Raw genomic sequence first — 18,847 nt, 5'->3', positions numbered from 1 at the left:
CTCTCTCTCTCTCTCTCTCTCTCTCTCTCTCTCTCTCTCTCTCTCTCTCTCTCCTGTTTTTTTGAAACAGAGCTTTTCTGTGTAGCCCTGGCTATCTGGAACTCTGTGTGTAGACTACACTGGCTTCAAATTCAGAGATTGACTTGCCTCTGCCTCCCAGATATCAGGATCAGAGGTGTGCGCTACCACGCCTGGTTCATGTGTTTCTAAAGCAGTGTGCTTCTCAGCTCAGACCTGATGCCTTAGGAGTCAGGCCTGCCTCAGCTGACTATCTTTCTTCTCTTTCTTTTTGAGATTAATATAATTACATTACTCCCTTGCCTTTCTTCCCACCTTCCTTCATATTGACCTTCTTTCACTAATTGCTACTGTGTGTGTGTGTGTGTGTGTGTGTGTGTGTGTGTGTGTGTGTGTAAATTCATGTATTTTCAAGTATCTCCTCTTCTGTCTGTATAGTGTTACTTGCTTGTATGTATGTATGTATGCATGCATGCATGTTTGTTTCTTTTAGGAGCTGATAATTTAGCACTGAACAGTTGGTATGCTCTTCCCTGGGGAAGACTTACCTCTCCTGCTCCCAGCTTTTTCCAGTTGCCTCTATGTAGGATTGAGGGCTCATAGGCTTTTCCTCCACTTTGACATGTCCATTGGTGGCATCTCTGTCAGTTTACATTTGGGCAGTCATGTTGATGAGTTTTTATGGGTATAGCTTCTGATGTTCCTATGAGACACAATCTCACAGCAGACTCCTTGACCCTCTGGCTGGCTCTTACAGTCTTTGTGCCCCCCTCTTCTGCAATGCTCCCTTAACCTTAGGTAAAGGAGGATTTTGTAGATTTATCCATTTGGGCTGGGCTTCACAACTCTGTGTATTGATTGGTTGTAGTTTTCTGTAACAATCTTGATCTGTTGCACAGAGAAATTTTTTTTAATAAGGGGAAGGACTACACTTCACTTGCACTGAGTGGTGGCAAGGTTCCTTTTGGTAAGTGGGTTTTAAGTCCAATTAGAAAAGCGTTGGTTGCTGTCAAGGTATGTATGTGCACTCTGAGGGTTATCCAGCCGCTGGTCCTTGATACAGTTCGCAGGCATAGCCAGGTAGGGCTGTTGGTTGCCTCTCTCCTTTGGAAGGAGTTACACAGTGCCTTCTGGTATCATGAAAACTAGTCCTGAGACAGTGGGGGCATTCAGATCAGTTCCAGTTTAGGGATCTGTGGGCTGTGTTTCTGAGTAGCATGATATCTTCATCAGTAGGGGCTTATTTTCCACCTCTGGTTGGGGTGGGTAACAGCAATAGGCTGTATGTTTGGGAGTCTCTTGGGCAGCCCTGGCCAACCACTCAAAAGAGGGCTCCTTCTGTCTGCTGTTGGGGTTTTCTTATGTGGTCTTTGGGTCTTAGAGAGAACACTGCAGCTCAGATGAGAAAAGTTCATTAAAACTGTATGTGTTATATTCATGGAATTAACTGTAGGGTTTTTTTATTTTGTATCATTTTTCAGTAAATAGCTAATATGATTCTTTGTGACTTCTTAGACATCCTTATTGTTATTTTACTTGTCTCCCTCCTCCTTGTTAAAAAGCCCCACCTTTCCCATTCCCCTACCAGATAGATCACTTGCATCCTGCTGTCCCCTTTACCCTTCTCCCACTTCCTTCTTTCATATCTACAGTTTTGTGGGCTGGTTGGCTGGTCTCATTGCATTGTTCTGGCAGTATTGGGCAAAGGAGTGTGGCTGGGTAGCTTGGCCATGACAAGCCCTTCTGAAGGGAAGGGCCCTGGAATCAAGGCTTCTTTGAAATCCAGGTTTCCTCAGGAAGAGGGCTGTAGTTGTCTTATCTGTGAATCTTAACAAAGCTTTGATAACTACAGAAAATAGAGAGATGTAAGAGAAACATCCAGAGCAGGAAGTGATGTGATATCATTTTTGGTTTTCTCATGTCACTGAAGTTGTATTGTCTATGCACATTGATTTATTTGGACTTGGTCTCCTGTAGACCTAGCTGGCTTCTAACTTCCTATATACCTGAGGCTGACCTTGAACCCCTCGTCCTCCTTCCGCCACCTCCTGAGTGTTTGGATTACAACATGCACCACCACACTCAGTGTATGCTGTACTAATGGAACAAACCTAGGGCTTCCTGAATTCTAGGCAAGCGCTGTGTCGTCTGTACCCCTAGACCCTGTGCAGTTTTATATATGATGTTTCCACAGTAATTGTGTGTTAGTGGCTTTCTGTTAAAACAAGAAAAGTCTTGAGATAATGAGTGCATAGAGGAAAGGTTTATTTTGTCTCACATGTGTGGAGGTTTCAGCCTACAGCTGCTTGACCCCGTTGCTGTTTGGGTCCATAGTGGGGCAGCTCATAATGACAGGGAGCATGTAGTAGATCACGGCTGCCACTCCAGGCAACTGGGACATAAAAGAGAGGGAGGTACCCAAATCCTGTAGTAGCTAACTTTCCTGTTGCTGTAATAGAATCTTCTGACAAAAGAAGTGTGAGAAGGAATTTTCTGGCTTATAGTCAAGGCTCAGTGCATAATGTCGAGGAGTGGAGGCTGCAGAAGCTTGAAGCAGCTGGGCACATCGCTTCTACAGTCAAGAAGCAAGGGAGCAACTGGGCATGCTGGCTGGTGCAGACTTTAATCCCAGCATTCCTGGAAGCAGAGGCAGGAAGATTTCTGTGATTTCAAGGCCAGTCTGGTCTACATTAGCAAATTGCAGATCTACTAATGCTACATAGCGACACCTAGTTACAAAACAAAAGCAGAGAGTAGTGGACACTTGTGTGCAGATTACGGCCTCTTGTTTATATAGTTCAGGACTTCAGCCCATGGAGTACTGTTACTAACCTCAGTTAAGCTAGTTAAGATAATCCCTCTCAGGTGTACTGACTGGAAGCTTGTCTTGGTGATTAGAGACCATCAAATTAACAACACTATTACTTCCACACACACTGGCCCAAAGTTGAGGCACCTTCCAATAGTGCTAGCCTGTGGAGCGAGCTCTGAGAATGTTGTTTGCAGTGTTGAAGATGTTTAAACTTGGATCGTGGTAATAAGCAAGTGCTCTACCATGGAGCCGCAGCCCACAGCCAAGCTTCTAAGGCTTGTGATTCCAGAGTACCCTCTGCAGGCAGAAACTCCTGGGGAGCCTTAGTTTGAGTGACTACAATACTTGCTGCTGTTCTCAAGTATTGCTGTGTTTTTGGATCTTGAAGTAGTAATCTTGTAAGTGTATAGATATATTCAAAACTGGTTTTTGTTTTTTGTTTTTTTTTTTGATTTTTCGAGACAGGGTTTCTCTGTGTAGCCCTGGCTGTCCTGGAACTCACTCTGTAGACCAGGCTGGCCTCGAACTCAGAAATTCGCCTGCCTCTGCCTCCCAAGTGCTGGGATTAAAGGCGTGTGCCACCACTGCAAGACTGTTTTTTTTCCCCACCCCAAGACTGTTTTTTTGTAGTTTCTCAGGAGTGAGTTACATCTGGCTTTGAGGGCCCTTGCACAGTGGCAGTGAGTTATCTAATCATCAGTAGCTCAAAGACCTAGGTTAGCATTTCCTACCTTGTGCCCACGTATTCTGTCAGTGTGAAGAAACTACATGTTGCAGCTTTGTGCATATGAAATGCCACAAACCACAGAATAGGCCACCAGGCAGCTCTGTGCGAGTTGCTGGCATGGACGTACTAAGTGGGCGGTCCTTCAGCTTCATTCCTGGAGTGTACCTTCAGTAAAAGTATTCTGGTAGAGCCTCTACCCATGCTAGCGTGACAGGTGTGGTGATTTGTGTGGTAATGGTGGCAGGGCTTTTCACTTGGGCTAAGTGTTCTGGAAGGATCATCCAGCCCCAAGATGTGTGTTTTATGTGGCTCTCTTATCTCATACTCATGTTTCTGAAAGAGATGAAGTCACCTTCAATGGAATTTTCTGGGATCCAAAAATCCCAAAAGTATGTCTTTATTTTCCTACACATTGGTCTTTTAACTTTCTGTTCTAGTAATATAAAACTAAGCAATAACTAAGTGACAAAGAATTGTCAACCAAGTCAGACATTTGTCATGTATGCACACTCAATATAGCTAACTTAGAAGTGCTCTTTGACCAAACCATGACTCAGAGGGCCTGTGTCCCTGTGAGCCCTCCCAGACAGTTGCCACAGTTGGGAACTGGCCAGGTGCTCTATTCAGCATTAGAATTCCTTTGCAGGTAGCAGTGTATAGAGTGGTATAGAAGAGTCACCTTTGACAGTAAGCTGCACTTGGTAGCTGCTCATCTGATCCTGTACAGATTTTCAGTGATTTTCTCTGAGGTTTCTGCCTGGGGGGGGGGGTGTGCAGGAGGGAAGAGCTTTCTTTGTCAGAAGTTCTTCATAAAGAAAACTAGTCGGAGCCGGGTGATGGCACACGCCTTTAATCCCAGCACTTGGGAGGCAGAGGCAGGTGGATTTCTGAGTTCGAGGGCAGCCTGGTCTATTCCAGGACAGCCAGGACTACACAGAGAAACCCTGTCTCGAAAAACCAAAAAAAAAAAAAAAGAAAAAGAAAAGAAAACTAGTCAGTCGGGGCCTGGAGAGACTGCAGTGTTTAAAAGCACTGGCTGTACTAGGGAGGTGTTGGTGCATGACTTTAAATCCCAGTACTCTGGAGGCAGAGTCAGTCAGATCTCTGTGAGTTTGAGGCCATCATGGTCTATAGAGTGAGTTCCAGGACAGCCAGGACTGTTACACAGAGAAAGAACAAAGAAAAGAAAGGAGACAAAGTACTGTCTACTTTTAAGGACCTATGTTGTGGCTTACAGCCATGGGTAACTCTCTTCCATTCTCCAGGGACACTTCATGTTCATGGTGCACAGACATACATGCAGGGAAACACTCATGCACAGGAAGTAAAAATAAGTCTTTAAAATAAATAGAGCTGTAGAGACAACTTAGAAGTTAAGAGCACTTGTTGCCTCCTCCAGAGAATGTGGGTTCAGTTCCCAGAAATCACATGATGGCTCCCAACCATCTGTAAGTCCAGTTTCGTGGGATCCAATGTCCTCTTCTGACCTCTGCAGCTACCAGGCATGTATATGGTACATATACATACATTTAGGCAAAACTCATAAACATAAAACAAAAGGAATCTTTAAAGAATTAAAAAATAAAATAAATTTAAAAACTAGTTAGAGGGAATGATTCCTTCCTTATGGCTTTTCTTGTTCCTGGAGACAAGTTGGCACAGCAGCCACTGGTTGTGGATGGACCTCCCTAAGTGACCCCCAGTTCTATCAAGAACCCTGGAATAAATTATCTTTTATTTCCCTCCCCCAGAGTAGACAGAGAGCCCTCAAACATTAGCCCTCTTTGTGTCTGTCTGCCAATCACCTGTTGGCTGTTTGAGACAGCACCCCCAGTTTGACAACCACCATCAGAACAAAGGAGTTTGTTTGGCTGGCTACAGAAGTGGTGAGAGTTGCCACCACTTTCTTGGCTCTTAGGATGTTCTCATTGAAGTCTTGTGTGGTGCTTGCTGCATGCACCTGCTGTGTTTGATCATGAATCCTCTGTGTGATGCCATACGTAGTCTTCATAGGCCTATATCCCATCGGGGAGCCTTCTCTCTAGCACACTTTGCTGCACAGATTGAATCTGCAAAAAGGTCCCATGCTGATAGCCTAACTTATGAGTTAGACTCTCTGAGACCTCCCAGGTCTCGATAGTTTTGTTTTTTAACTGGGGTCTTGCCATGTTACCCCCACTTATCTCTTATCTGTAGTGCTGAAGTAACATTTGTTACTAGGTTTTTGTTTTGTTTTGGTGCATAAGTTCTATACCAGGCCATGTCATTTTGTTCCTGTTTGTAACATTCTAAGTCCATGTAGCCCTTGCTTTCCAGGAGTCAGATTGGGCTCCATCTGGCACCTCAGAACATAGAGATAGTAGTAGCCATCTTCAAAGCCATGACAGTGATAGCCTGCCCTTGGCTGTCTGTATGAATCAAGAAACAAAAGTTAACCAAGGGAAAGATCTCTGTTTGGTTATGTCCCTGTGGAGAGCCCTTCCTCATTAGCAAGGAAGCTCCTTGGAAAAACCCCAGCCTCTCCTGTCACCCATCCGCATTCCTGCGTGCTTCCAGAATCATCACCCCACAAGGCCAGATAGGTCAGTGTGCCTTGGGTGCCTCTGGGTACACTCTTAAGAGAATGCAGTGCTTATTAGTAGGCTGCTGCTTCAATGGCGCTTGACTTTGTTCTTTGCAAACCTGGCTGACTTGTCCTCTTTTCAAGTTTGTCCCAAGAACTTGGTCTCCTCCAAACTGCCACCTGAGCAGTCTGACTGTGACACCACATAGGCCATAGGGTCTGTTGTGTCTACAGTTCAGAGGTATGTCCAGGACAACCACCACAGGATGCTAGCTAGTAGAATAGAAAGGTCTGGCTTACTTTCTTGGTGTCTCTAGACTTGAGGTGCTTCCCTGAGTCTGGAGGTATAGAATGCTGGAACGCATCCTTGAACACCCCCTCCCCTGCACATCTAGGCCATTGACGGGGCCTCACCTCTGGATTACTCCATGAGGTTGCAAACACCCTCACCTGCTATGCACTGCAGTTCTTGTTGCGATTACCTTGTCTGTTGTCCCTCTGTCCTCAAAGATGATTGCTGAAGCCTTGGCCCAAGGCGGGATGCACGTAAGAGCCCGGTTCCCGCCCACCTCCACCATGTCTGCTGCTCCGTCAAGCTCCATCTCTTTGGGCGGACAGCCCACAACACAGGTATTTACAGATCGGGCTTCATACAGGGCTTGGCCCAAAAGCTTGGGGTTCCTCTGAACACCCCCATGAAACATACCTCTCATTGTCAGTGACTTTCTTCAGGGTGGCTTTCAAAGCAACAAAGAAATGCTAACTTTATTTGAGGCCAGGCCTTGCTGGTGTTTCTTTCCTCTCTGTCTCTCTTTCTCTCCTTCTCTCCCCTCCCTTCCCCTCCCCTCTCTTCTCCTCCTCCTCCTCCTCCTCCTCCTCCTCCTCCTCCTCTTCCTCCTCCTCTCTCTCTCTCTCTCTCTCTCTCTCTCTCTCTCTCTCTCTCTCTCCTTTTTCTTTCTTTTGGTTTTGGCTTTTGTTTTGGTTTTTTTGAGACAGGATTTCTTTGTGGAGTCCTGGATGTCCTAGATCTCACTCTTTAGACCAGACTGACCTTGATCTGCCTTCTGAGTGCTAGGACTAAAGGCATGTGCCACTTTATCTAGCTCTTGCTGATGTATCGTGAGGGGCTTTTCCTCTACTTTAACATTGTCGTACTTCTTTTGTTTTCATGGTAAAATAAAACAGAAGACATGGGCTGGGTGTAGTTGCCTAGCATGTATAAGGCCTGGGTTTGATCACCAATTTACATGTATATAATTGAATGTGGCAGTCATTCTAGAACTCCTGAAGAGAGTTTGAAGCCAACCTAGACTACCTGAGACACTAGCTCAGAAGAAAATAAACGGTGGCGTTCTAGGGCTCTTCTCTCTAATGCTATAGCACTCTGCAGCACCCAGCTCCTCGGGAGTACACTGCTTCCCAGTAAGCGCACACTGCTGTTGAATTGTACTGTCCAGGTCAGCTTCTTGGGAGGAGTGAGTCATCGCCACGTAGAAACTGAAATAGACTGTGCTTTGTACACTTTATGACCTCATGGGAAGATGCTGCAGTGTCACCATCGCCCATACCTGTGTGTTTATTTGCTTAACAGCATTCCATGTGCCCGGTGATGTTTGAAGGTGATGTTATCACGGGGCTCTCTATTTTGAGGCTTTATTGTTAAAAAACAAAACAAACAAACAAAAAAAACCTGATAGCTGAAAGATCTTTAAAATTCCTTTTCCTACACAGGAAAGTGCATCTGTGATTCTAGCAGATGGTGTCCCTGCCTTTGCTTGAGGGCCCACAAGCAGGAACTATCCTCTCTGCATAGTCAGACATAGGATACTTGTGTAGCTTCTTCAAAGGAGAGTCCTCCAGCTCAGTATGCATTGGATATACAAGGTTGGGTGGAATTGTAAGGGTAAACCACTTAACAGCATAGAAGATTGTTTTTTGTAGAAACTAAAGGTCCCCAACATTTTGAGGGTATGATGCATGTTAGATCTTGAACTAGGTTCTTCATGTAGACTCTTGTTAGTTCTCACTGTGGCAGGTCATAATTCCAGCATTTAGCTGCTTTTACAAATGGAAAGGAGCTGGAAGGGAGGGAGCATGTTGAGGATCAGAATTCAAAGTCAGACAGTAAGACTCCCCTAGAAACCCCTCAGCCCTGCTTTTGTTGCTGGTCTGACAACCTTGCTCTTTCTCCTGACTGACAGAACCTGTCTGCATCTTTGACTAGGTTTTGTATCTTGCCTCTGTGGAGTAGTTCCTGCATTGTCAACTGAGTAGGCCTTATGATCTATAGTACTTCCTAACCCCCGGCGGCAAGGAAGTTAGAGGGGAGGAGAGAGAGAGGAGAAAAAGATCAATGCTAAAATAAAAGGTACATGGGAAATGTGGGGTTAACCTCAAAGAATGCTGTGGCTTGGTTGATGAAGTGGTCACGGGTACATGCCAGCTTAAGACAGACTCATCATCTCCTGGTAAGTGCTGGCAGGTAGGGCATGTGTCCTGTGTCCCTGAAGCTTTGGGCTCTGTGGTGAAGACACCTGCAGCAGCATCAAGAATCTGTGCTTGCCAGAGCACTGTGACAGCAGAGAGATAGACAAGCACTGGGCTGCACTTGGATTATTTTATTTTTTGTTTGGGGTTTTTGTTTTTTTCTTGAGACAGGGTTTCTCTGTGTAGCCCTAGCTGTCCTGGAACTCACTCTTAAGCCAGGCTAGCTTTGAGATTTCCTCTGCCTCTGCCACCTGAGTCCTAGGATTAAAGGTGTGGACCACCTTTATGCCTGGCTGGGTTTGTTGTTTGTTTGTTTGTTTGTTTGTTTTGTTTTTTTGCGGGGGGGTTTTGGTCTTGGTTTTGTTTTGTTTTGTTTTGTTTTGTTTTGTGTAAGCACATTCACTTTTGCTTGTCTACTCAGAGGACAAAGGCCCTGAGAATACTTAAGGGAAAGATATCAATGGAGAAAACCCTGGAGGCCTCCCTTTTGGCCATATAGTATAGCTGTCTGATCTCAACTCTTCTGTGAAGAACTCCCCACTTTCAAAAAGGCCAAGACAGCACCATCCACATTGTCTGTCTGTGATACTTGGTGAATGTAAGCAGGCAAGACCACGACAAGAGTGCTCCTTGATTCTCTGGTTGGGACTTCATTGTTCATGCTCAGTTCTGGGTTAGGGACAAGGGCTAGATGCGTGTAGACGGTGAGAGAGGAGCAGAGTCTATGGTGCCAGCCTGTCTGAGGTTCTGGGGCTCCTTGGATTACCTTTCTTCCCCAGCTGGGGCTCCCCTGAATTCCCATTTTCTTTGGCTGTCTAACCAGATAAAAGAGTTGCCTTGATCATGGTGTCTGTTCACAGCAGTAAAACCCTAACTAAATTGGTATCAGCATAGTGGGGTATTCCTGTGCTAACCTGACCATGTTTGGAGGAAGACTGTGGAAGGACTTTGGAACTTTGGGCTCTTTTAAGAGCCATTGGGTATTAAGAGCTCTGTGGGAGCCAGGCAGTGGTGGCACACGCCTTTAATCCCAGTACTTGGGAGGCAGAGGCAGGCTGATTTCTGAGTTCGAGGCCAGCCTGGTCTATAGAGTGAGTTCTAGGACAGCCAGAGCTACACAGAGAAACCCTGTCTCGAAAAACAAAACAAAACAAAGAGCTCTGTGGGATGTTCTGTAGGAACCTGGAAGATAATGTTAAGGACAGTGCAGCAAATGGAGGCCTGGCTTGTGAAATTTCAGAGGGAAGATTGAAGACTCTTATCAGGGCCATTGGTGTTTTGATTGTGAGGATTCTGTGGTTTTGGTTAGCTGGGGCTGAAGAATCAGCTGTGGTTAACAAGATACCAGAACTACTAAAGCAAAACCTTTGCATCACTGGGACGATTGATGTTAGTTAGCTGGACCTAAGAAATTAGCAGTGATTAAGAAGAGACCAGTATGTAGCTGGAGAGATGGCTCAGTCATTAAAGGCTAGACTCACAACCAAAAATATAAGAAAAGACCAGTATCACTAGGGTGAAATCTTCTGGGAAGCGTTTTCTGAGAGAATAGAGAAGCTGTGTTCTAGAGGCAGCCCCGGTTGTACCTTGTGTTGCAGCTGGATTTGGTAATGTGTAAGAGTCACCCAGGTGGTCCTGGTTTTGGAGGCATGAAGGGGTCATGAAGAGCAGCTGAGGCTCAGCCCTGTGAGAGGCCGTGGAAGGCCATTGGTGAAGAAGGTGCAGCCTCAGTTGCAGTTGATGGACTGAAGGGGTCATGCAAAGGATTTGAGGCTTCGCACCATGAAGAGAGCCTATGAGAGGCTATAGGTAAAGCCTAGTTGCAGCAGAAGACAGCAGTGTTTTGGAGATGCCAGTACCATGAGATGACCACCAAGAACAGCAGCAGCAGTGGAGTACAGGCAGCTGGAGCCTAAAGACAAGGTGTGTGTTACAAAGGGCAGGGCTGGAGAAGTGACCCAGGCCTTTGGAGGAGCCCAGAAGATCGTGAGTGGATCCCAGACATTGGACGGTTGGAGTTTGATTTTGCTTTCAATTGTGACTGTGTCCTGATATTTTTCCCTCTTGAAAGAAGAAGGTATTTTAGTGGAGCCCACAGTTAAGAGACTTTGGGTTGTAAAAAGACTGAATTTTAAAAGAGATTGGATATTTTAAAGGGATTGAAATTTTATTCTGTAAGAATTTGTAAAGACTGTGGGACTTTTAAAGTTATTTAGATCTTGGTGATGAATAAGAAAGTAAGGGTTGAGGCTTGCTAGTGATATGTTTGTGTGTCAAGTTGACAAGGGGTCGATTGTACTGGCTGGTTTTGAGCATCAACTTGACACAAGCTGGAGTTACCACAGAGAAAGGAGCTTGAGTTGAGGAAATGCCTCCATGAGATCCAGCTGTAAGGCATTTTCTCAATTAGTGATCAAGGTGGGGGGGCCTTTGTGGGTGGTGCCATCCTTGGCCTGATTGTCTTGGGTTCTATAAGAAAGCAAGCTGAGCAGGCAGAGGAAGCAAGCCAGTAAGTAACATCCCTCCATGGCCTCTGCATCAGCTCCTGCTTCCTGACCTGCTTGAGTTCCAGTCCTGACTTCCTTTGGTGATGAACAGCAGTGTGGAAGTGTAAGCTGAACAAACCGTTTCCTCCCCAACTTGCTTCTTTTTTTTTTTTTTTTTTTGTTTGTTTGTTTGTTTGTTTCTGTGGAGCCCTGGCTGTCCTGGAACTCACTCTGTAGACCAGGCTGGCCTCGAACTCGGAAATCCACCTGCCTCTGCCTCCCAAGTGCTGGGATTAAAGGCATGCACAACCACCGCCCAGCCCCAACTTGCTTCTTAGTCATGATGTTTGTGCAGGAATAGAAACCCTGACTAAGACACAAGGGTTCTATCAAAAGCTCTTCCCCTGAGGTGAACCAGTCTGGCATTTGATAGTAGCTGTGATGTGCCCATGCCTGGGCCATAAGATGTGACCTGAGAGCACAGCCTCCGTGTAAAAGTGTCCTTCCCCAACAGCAGAAGCTCCAGGAGCCAGCAACTTCCCTCTGGTTCTTCCCCACACCCTTGCTCTTGCTAGATCTCTTCTTTGTAGAGATAGTCTTTGGGCTGCTTCTTTGTACCAGGAGTATCTGTGGTGCCTAGGACTTGAGCAACCTAGCACTGGATCCTAGAAGGTTCTAGGACCTGGCATTCCTGATCATAGAGGTGAAAGGTACCTCACCTTGGTTTGTTATTACTGTTCTAAATCTTTCCACTGCCCCCATCCTATAGGGCATGCCAGCTGACCTGTCCTGAAATAGACAAAGAATTCAGACAGACCCATATACTGGGTCTTCTTCTGGAAGTCCCAGACCTAGTGAAGTGCTGGAGAGGTTTGCTGGGGCACATGCTTTTTAAGATGGGTCTGGATGGGCCTTGTGTATAAATAGACTGCGTGTAGTCTGGACTCCAGAGGCCTTGAAGAAGAAGTTTCTAGACTACGTTAAGAGAAAAGAATCATGACACTGGAGTCCAGACTTCCCTATAAGAGAGAGACTCTTGTCCCCAGCAGCATGACCCTTTGCCTGGGCCCATGGTCTGTATAGTCCCGGCTTCTCTGTCTCTCACGCCCACTGATTGTCGCTGTTCTGTCTTAGACCAGTGTAGCATTCCTTGGACAGCTGCTTTGACTATGTCCTCAACAAGGACAGATGGTATCAAAGCCCATGTCCTGTGCTCAAGTATGGGTGTTAAAGTAGGACATAAACTGTGAGATGTTTTCCTACTGTATGGCCCTGTTGAGCCCTGTGGACCTCTGGGTGCCTAATGTAGACCTGAGTCTTAAACTACAGCCAAGGAGCAGCTGCCAGAGACAGCTTCTGCAACCTGTACTAGGTACAGGTAGGAAGTTGGGACAGAGAAAGAAAAGGGGTTCCAGGGCCTCTTGGGAACATATAAGGGGCAAGAACCCACTGTAGGGAAGGCCTGGCCAACAGGACAGGGTTTAAACCCAACTTTTATTGGTACCATCTGTAGTCTGCATGGAACTGTATGGTACTGGAACTTTGGGAAACAGGTTGAATCCAAGCAGGTTTTATATTGTGTGTGATATGTGCCTGCCCTGGTATAGCCCATCCTGAGCTCCTTCAGTCAGGGTGAGTCTGCTAAGAAGAGAGGCTGGGATGACCACCTCACAGGCAGAGCCTGAACTCGGGCTCCTCCCCACAGGCTGTTCTGGCATTGTCTGATCCACCTTTTATTTAAACTATTTGTGTGTGTCTGTCTGTGTGTGTGTGTGTCTGTGTGTGTGTGTGTGTGTGTGTGTGTGTGTGTGTGGTTAGGATATACACCTGAGGGCAGTGCCTACAGAAACCAGCAGGTGGCGTTGGGTCCTCTGGAGCTAGAACTAGAGGTGGGCATGGGCTGTTCCAGGTGGTTCTGTGAACTTAGCCCGTGTTCTGAATGGCCAAGCAGGCTACTGTGGCAGGCCACATGTTTTCCGTGGCCTGGCCAGTGTGGGGGTGAGCAGGTGGGGAGGCCAGGTGTCATTTTCCTTGTTGAATCTGCACCTGTTCTCAATTTGAGACGCTAAGAACCTACTCAGAGGATGGTGTGGGAAAATGTGGAGGTGTGTCCCCACATGGCACCAGTGCCTGGTTCCCTGGAAGAGGCACCTGAGTGACTTGCTCTGCAGAACTGGCTGGCTGCTGAGCCATGAAAGGCAGGCTGAAGGCATTGCTTGGTACACAGTGATTGACTGGGGTAGAATGGGGGCTACCTTGGGTACTTGGGGCTTTGGAGTTGATATGGCCTCTAGGGTGCCCCAAGATGGCAAGATGCCAACAGGCACCTGTCTTCCCTGTCTAGAACTCAGTCGTACCCTTCTTTGATGAAGGGTGGGAGTGCACACGCCCTGTGCACACACCCTGCCCCTTTGCTTGATTCTATGGTGTCAGTCCTGGAGAGCTTACAGTCAGTGCTAGCTGTGATCTGAAGTGCACTGACAGCAGAGGGTGGCCGCCGGCTCTGTGACAGCACCAGGCCTCTGAAGCCGTAGGTGCTCTGAGCCCAGGGGTCTTTGATACAAGTCATTCACCCCTTCAAGTCAGCTCTGCCAGACTAGACAGGGATGCTATGGGGTCGGTGCAGTACCACTCATGGATATGCATGTGGCTCCTTGGGCAGCTCACCCCAATTAAGATCAGGTGAGACAGCAGTCTACACATGCCACAGCCACTTTGACCAAGGCTTTGTCCTTAGAGCTGTCATCCTAGGAGACCCATGGAGACATAGAGGAAGACTGGGCTAGCAAAGGGGAGGGGGAGTTGGGGGGGTCTTTACTGACCCTCCTTACACACCAGTGCTTGAGAAGCAGACCATTACCATATTTATACCAGCTCAGAAACCTGATATCCTTGTGGGCCCCCACCAAGGAGCCAGGCTGCCCACCTGGCCTTTCTTCTGGCCCCTTGGATGCCATGTGTTGTGTGTACCCAGAGATGAGGCATGGGTGAAGGAAGTCAGGGTGGATGAGATGGGAGGTCTGAGCAGTGGGGTTTGTGAGGGTGTGTGCAGCATGAAGCTGGCTAAGTCTTTCCACTTCCAGGTCAGCCAGAGCAGCCTCACCATGCTATCCTCACCGTCACCGGGCCAGCAGGTGCAGACCCCACAGTCGATGCCCCCACCCCCACAGCCATCCCCACAACCTGGCTCACAGCCCAACTCTAATGTCAGGTAGGCTGCTGGTATGCACACGTTCCCCGGCCTCCTTTACCCCATTCGGCCTCAGGGCTGGCGTCGTGCTCTGGCCTCAGACCTGCTTTTATTCACTTGGCTGCAGCTCCGGCCCTGCCCCATCTCCCAGCAGCTTCCTGCCTAGCCCCTCACCACAACCCTCTCAGAGCCCAGTGACAGCACGCACCCCACAGAACTTCAGCGTCCCTTCCCCTGGACCTTTAAACACCCCTGGTAAGTTGGGCCTGGGCTGGGTGGACAGCTTTACAAGGTGCCTAAATCCCCTTCCCTCTCCCAAGGGCTCAGATTGTGTAAAGGGCTAATGGAACCTTCAGACCTCTTGTGACACCTGCCTTACAGTTTGTAGCCCTCCATCTTACCCACCCTGTCCCCTGTAGTGAACCCCAGCTCTGTCATGAGCCCAGCTGGCTCCAGCCATGCTGAGGAGCAGCAGTACCTGGACAAGCTGAAGCAACTGTCCAAGTACATCGAGCCCCTGCGACGTATGATCAACAAGATCGACAAGAACGAAGGTAGGCCGGCCAAGAGCAGGCTGGGGCTGGACACCCAGGGCCTGTTCTTAGTGTCCCTTTCTTTCCCAGACAGAAAAAAGGACTTAAGTAAGATGAAGAGCCTGCTGGACATTCTCACTGATCCCTCTAAGCGGTGAGCACTGGCCCAGGGCCTTGGGCAGGGCTGTGTCGTGCCACAGCTCTCAGAGGGTCCCCAAGACTTGGTGACAGTGTGGGTCTAACGAAAAGTCCAGCAGCTCTCTGTGACCGTGCTTGAGGCTCAGATGACTTTACAAGTAAGGTGTACGCAGAAACTTCAACCCTGCCTGCACCTTGCAAGAACCCACCTTTCAACCCTGTTCAAGGATTTGTGGTCCTCACACTTTCACCTGTGGCTGTCATAGTCTGGCTCCTGGGTCACAATGCTAGGTGCTAGCTTGTAGTGTCTCCTCTCTTCAGCTGCACATGACAGGTTAGCCGAGTCTGCCCTGGACTCTTCCTAACTGCCCACTGGTCTTGGCAAACAGCTTTGTCTCATTCACCCCGTGGGCTCTGAGCCCAGCTGTAGCTGGGTGCACTAGTTGTTTAGATGAACCCAAATGGAACCTTCGAGAAGCTCATAGATACCAGTGAGCTGCCAGGCTTCCAACTCCTTCTGCCCACCAGCCATAGGATGCTGCTAACACTGCTGTTTGGGGCTGGACATGGATGTGTCTCACACCTGACGAGTGTCACAGCTGCTGAATCTTCCAGGCCTCCTTAGGTTAGATCCTTAGAGGCACAGGGCCAAGATGTGTCAAGAGCTGGTCCTAATGAGAATAGGGCCTACTGGGTCTGTTCTGAAAGAAGGTGGTGAGGTAGCTGGGATTCTTGGGATGGTTTCAGTGGCTGAGGCCCAAGAAGCTACCAGGATGGTGATCGGGACAAGAGTTACCTACCGTATCCCTTCAGCAGAATGTCAACTCATGTGGCCTCCCCTTAGGTGTCCCCTGAAGACCCTGCAGAAGTGTGAGATTGCCCTGGAGAAGCTCAAGAATGACATGGCAGTGGTGAGTGGAGGCCAAGGACTCTTTCTGCTGAAAGGAGTTAGCACTGCCTAAGGCAGGACCTGACAGAGTCTAGCCAGGGCGACGTGGAAGGGAGAAGTCACTGCCCACCCCATCCCCTGCATCTGCAGTTGTGTTCAGGCCCCAGCATGAGGAGGGGAGCACTAGGATGGGAGAGAGGCTGGGAATCCATTCCAAACTGGCCGCCAGTGTGTGCGCTGTCTGGGCAGAGGCAGTAGACGAAGCCTCGGGAGCATGAGCGCTGAGGAGGATCTGAGCTTTGGAAGACTTCTCAGAACAGATGAGGCCTCGAGCCCGTCCCACTGACCCTGTTGTATTTTGTCTCCAGCCTACACCTCCACCACCCCCAGTTCTTCCGACCAAACAGCAGGACCTGTGCCAACCCCTCCTAGATGCAGTCCTGGCCAACATCCGTTCACCTGTCTTCAACCATTCCCTGTACCGCACGTTTGTGCCAGCCATGATGGCCATCCATGGCCCACCTATCGTGTATGTACACTCAGGTTGAGCCTAGTGATAAGCAGCAGCCCAGAGGCTGTGTGACATCTGCATAATCACTTGGGTCACTCCCTCCAGGTCCCCGGTGGTGTGTTCCCGGAAGCGCAGGTTTGAGGAGGATGAGCGGCAGAGCATACCCAATGTGCTGCAAGGTGAAGTGGCAAGGCTGGATCCCAAGTTCCTGGTGAACTTGGACCCTTCTCACTGCAGCAACAACGGTACTGTCCACCTGATCTGCAAGCTGGGTGAGTGGCCAGAGTTGGGGGTGGGGCAGTTTGCCGTCCATGCTGGAGGCCCATCACCAGGGCCTGCACGCTCGCAGCTGTGCTCACATGGTCTGCTCACTGCTGCTCTGCCTCACTTGTCATTACACGGGGTATCCCTCCCCCAGCTCCCCAGATCCCCCAGCCCCTGACCCTGTACATTTATTTATCTTTCTCCACAAAAGTAACCGTGGTCCTGGGGCAACCATTGGCAGCATCCTGTCTGCACAAGGTGTTTCCTGCCTTTGGAAGCCTGAGGACGTAAGAGGCCTCTAGGTCTGTAGCAGGCTTCACTGGAACGCTGTAGAGTGTAGAGAGCAGGGGTGAGGCGGGCAGGGTTGTGTTGGTACTTGCCAGGCTGTCAGCCAGGGTACATGAGCAGTTTTTGTGTCACAGATGACAAGGACCTCCCTAGTGTGCCACCATTGGAGCTCAGTGTGCCTGCCGACTACCCTGCCCAGAGCCCCATGTGGATCGACCGTCAGTGGCAATATGGTAAGTGAGCCTAGAGGAGCCCTCCAGGGGCCCAGTGGACAGGCAGGAGGGCCACTGTGTCCTCTACCCTTTGCCTACAACTGCTCCAGGACACCTGTCAAGTGGGGGCAGTCAAGTTCATGACATTCCTTTGAAGTTCTACAGAGTGTCCCAGGGCCACCAGCAGGAACTCATGTAGGTCTGTCTGTGTGATAGGCTGTTGGGAGGGGGCAGTACCTGGGCTCTGCTGGCACATAGCAGAGCCCGTCCGGGGCCCTGGACCCCATAGAAATCCCAGCTCGTAACTGAGAGTTTGACTACAAGACCTCACTGCTATAGGGTGCAGGACACTAAGTGCTGTGCCTTCCCAGAAGTTCTCCAAGAGCCAACCCAAGCGGCTACTGCCTGGCCGGGCTTGGCACTCACAGTTGCTGCTGTGTTGCAGATGCCAACCCCTTTCTGCAGTCAGTGCACCGGTGCATGACCTCGAGGCTGCTGCAGCTCCCCGACAAGCACTCAGTCACAGCCCTGCTCAACACGTGGGCCCAGAGCATCCACCAGGCATGCCTCTCAGCTGCCTAGCAAACGAACTTCAGGACTGCCAGCAGCCCTTCTGGCTGAAGATCTCATACCACCTGCCAGACATTACTAGGTGTTGGCTTCTTAGAGGGCCTGAGTTAGGTTAGTTTTCCTGCTTTCACCTCCTGTCTTGGGGACCTGCCAGCTGTTTCCTCGTTCTTGTGCACTACTGACCGGGCAGCTGTGGAACTGGCTGCATGAGGGCCTGGGATGTTCCCCGGAAGGTTTTCCACTGTTTTTGTTTGTTTGTTTTTCTAGAGGTCAGCCCTCCCCCCCACCCCCACTTCCTACGGCCATGCTTCCTACAGCCTTTCTGGGCTTCCATGTCCACTCAGCAGCATGAGAACTCAGGGTCCCATCCGAGCATCTCTGTTACAATGTATTGTACTCATATCTGGAGAATGTGGAGGGCATAGGAAACCCTCACTCGATACACAGTTCTCCAGTCACACTGGGGTTCAGGCTGTGCCTCCTAAGGCATGTGAACACATCACAGGAATACGTAGGAATCCCGGGCACAGATCTCAGTTCGGAAGAAAGGCCGATAAGGCATCAGCAGGTTCTCTGCCTCCAGCAGAACCTCCACTTTGTGGACCTCTTCCCAATCATGTGAGGAGGAGAACCAGCTGGAGCAGGGAGCTGTCAGTACTATGAGACACAGGCAGCTAACCAGATACTGTCATTGGGACCCACCAGCCTCAAGACCATATTACCCTCTTACTCTCTGTACACCACCAAGAGTGGGAGAAAGTTTCCTTCAGAATGCTGCCAGATGGCACTTGCCGTACTGGGCGGCAGTGGGTAGCACTCTGGTGAAAATAAACTCCCCTTTTTATATGTGCACTACTCTGTCATATGATTCTTATAATAAATTTATTATTCCTGTGTTTGTCAGGAGTTTTCCTGCATCTGCCTGTTTGCATGTCTGAGCCCACTGTCCATCTGGGAACGCTGGACTTGACCCTCTCTCTGACATTGCGTCATAACTCCTGCCCAGGCCTGATCTGACTGCTGAAGAGTGGGCAGTGCTGTGAGACCTGTGCTGCCGGACGAGTAGGCACAGACTGGCCTTCCAGGGGTGCACAGCTGTGGATGGCAGGTCTCTCAGTTGTCATCCTGTGAGGTCTCAAGCAGTTCAGTCCAGCATTAC

The 18,847-nt window shown here is 48.9% G+C and overlaps 1 protein-coding gene across 3 annotated transcripts in view; it reads left to right on the top strand.

The window, feature by feature from the left end:
- Med15 (mediator complex subunit 15) overlaps positions 1–18,605 on the top strand; it is a 76,159-nt gene extending 57,554 nt beyond the window's left edge. Inside the window, exons 9-18 of one of the 3 annotated variants that reach the window (XM_028770478.1) lie at positions 6,631–6,750; positions 14,177–14,304; positions 14,411–14,538; positions 14,703–14,837; positions 14,907–14,970; positions 15,799–15,865; positions 16,212–16,372; positions 16,460–16,626; positions 17,041–17,139; positions 17,564–18,605. In XM_028770478.1, coding sequence (XP_028626311.1) covers positions 6,631–6,750; positions 14,177–14,304; positions 14,411–14,538; positions 14,703–14,837; positions 14,907–14,970; positions 15,799–15,865; positions 16,212–16,372; positions 16,460–16,626; positions 17,041–17,139; positions 17,564–17,700 — 1,206 coding nt within the window. In that variant the 3' untranslated portion in view covers positions 17,701–18,605. Of the gene's footprint in view, positions 1–6,630; positions 6,751–14,176; positions 14,305–14,410; positions 14,539–14,702; positions 14,838–14,906; positions 14,971–15,798; positions 15,866–16,211; positions 16,373–16,459; positions 16,627–17,040; positions 17,144–17,563 lie in introns of all 3 variants that reach the window. The other 2 variants (XM_028770480.1, XM_028770479.1) reach the window with 2 other exon arrangements.
- Positions 18,606–18,847: the final 242 nt, after the last annotated feature.

The sequence above is a fragment of the Grammomys surdaster genome, unplaced genomic scaffold (assembly GCF_004785775.1).
Source record: "Grammomys surdaster isolate TR1022 unplaced genomic scaffold, NIH_TR_1.0 202, whole genome shotgun sequence".
Lineage (NCBI taxonomy): Eukaryota > Metazoa > Chordata > Mammalia > Rodentia > Muridae > Grammomys > Grammomys surdaster.
Note: the sequence above shows the minus strand (reverse complement) of the source record. Positions and strands in the feature narration are given on the sequence as shown.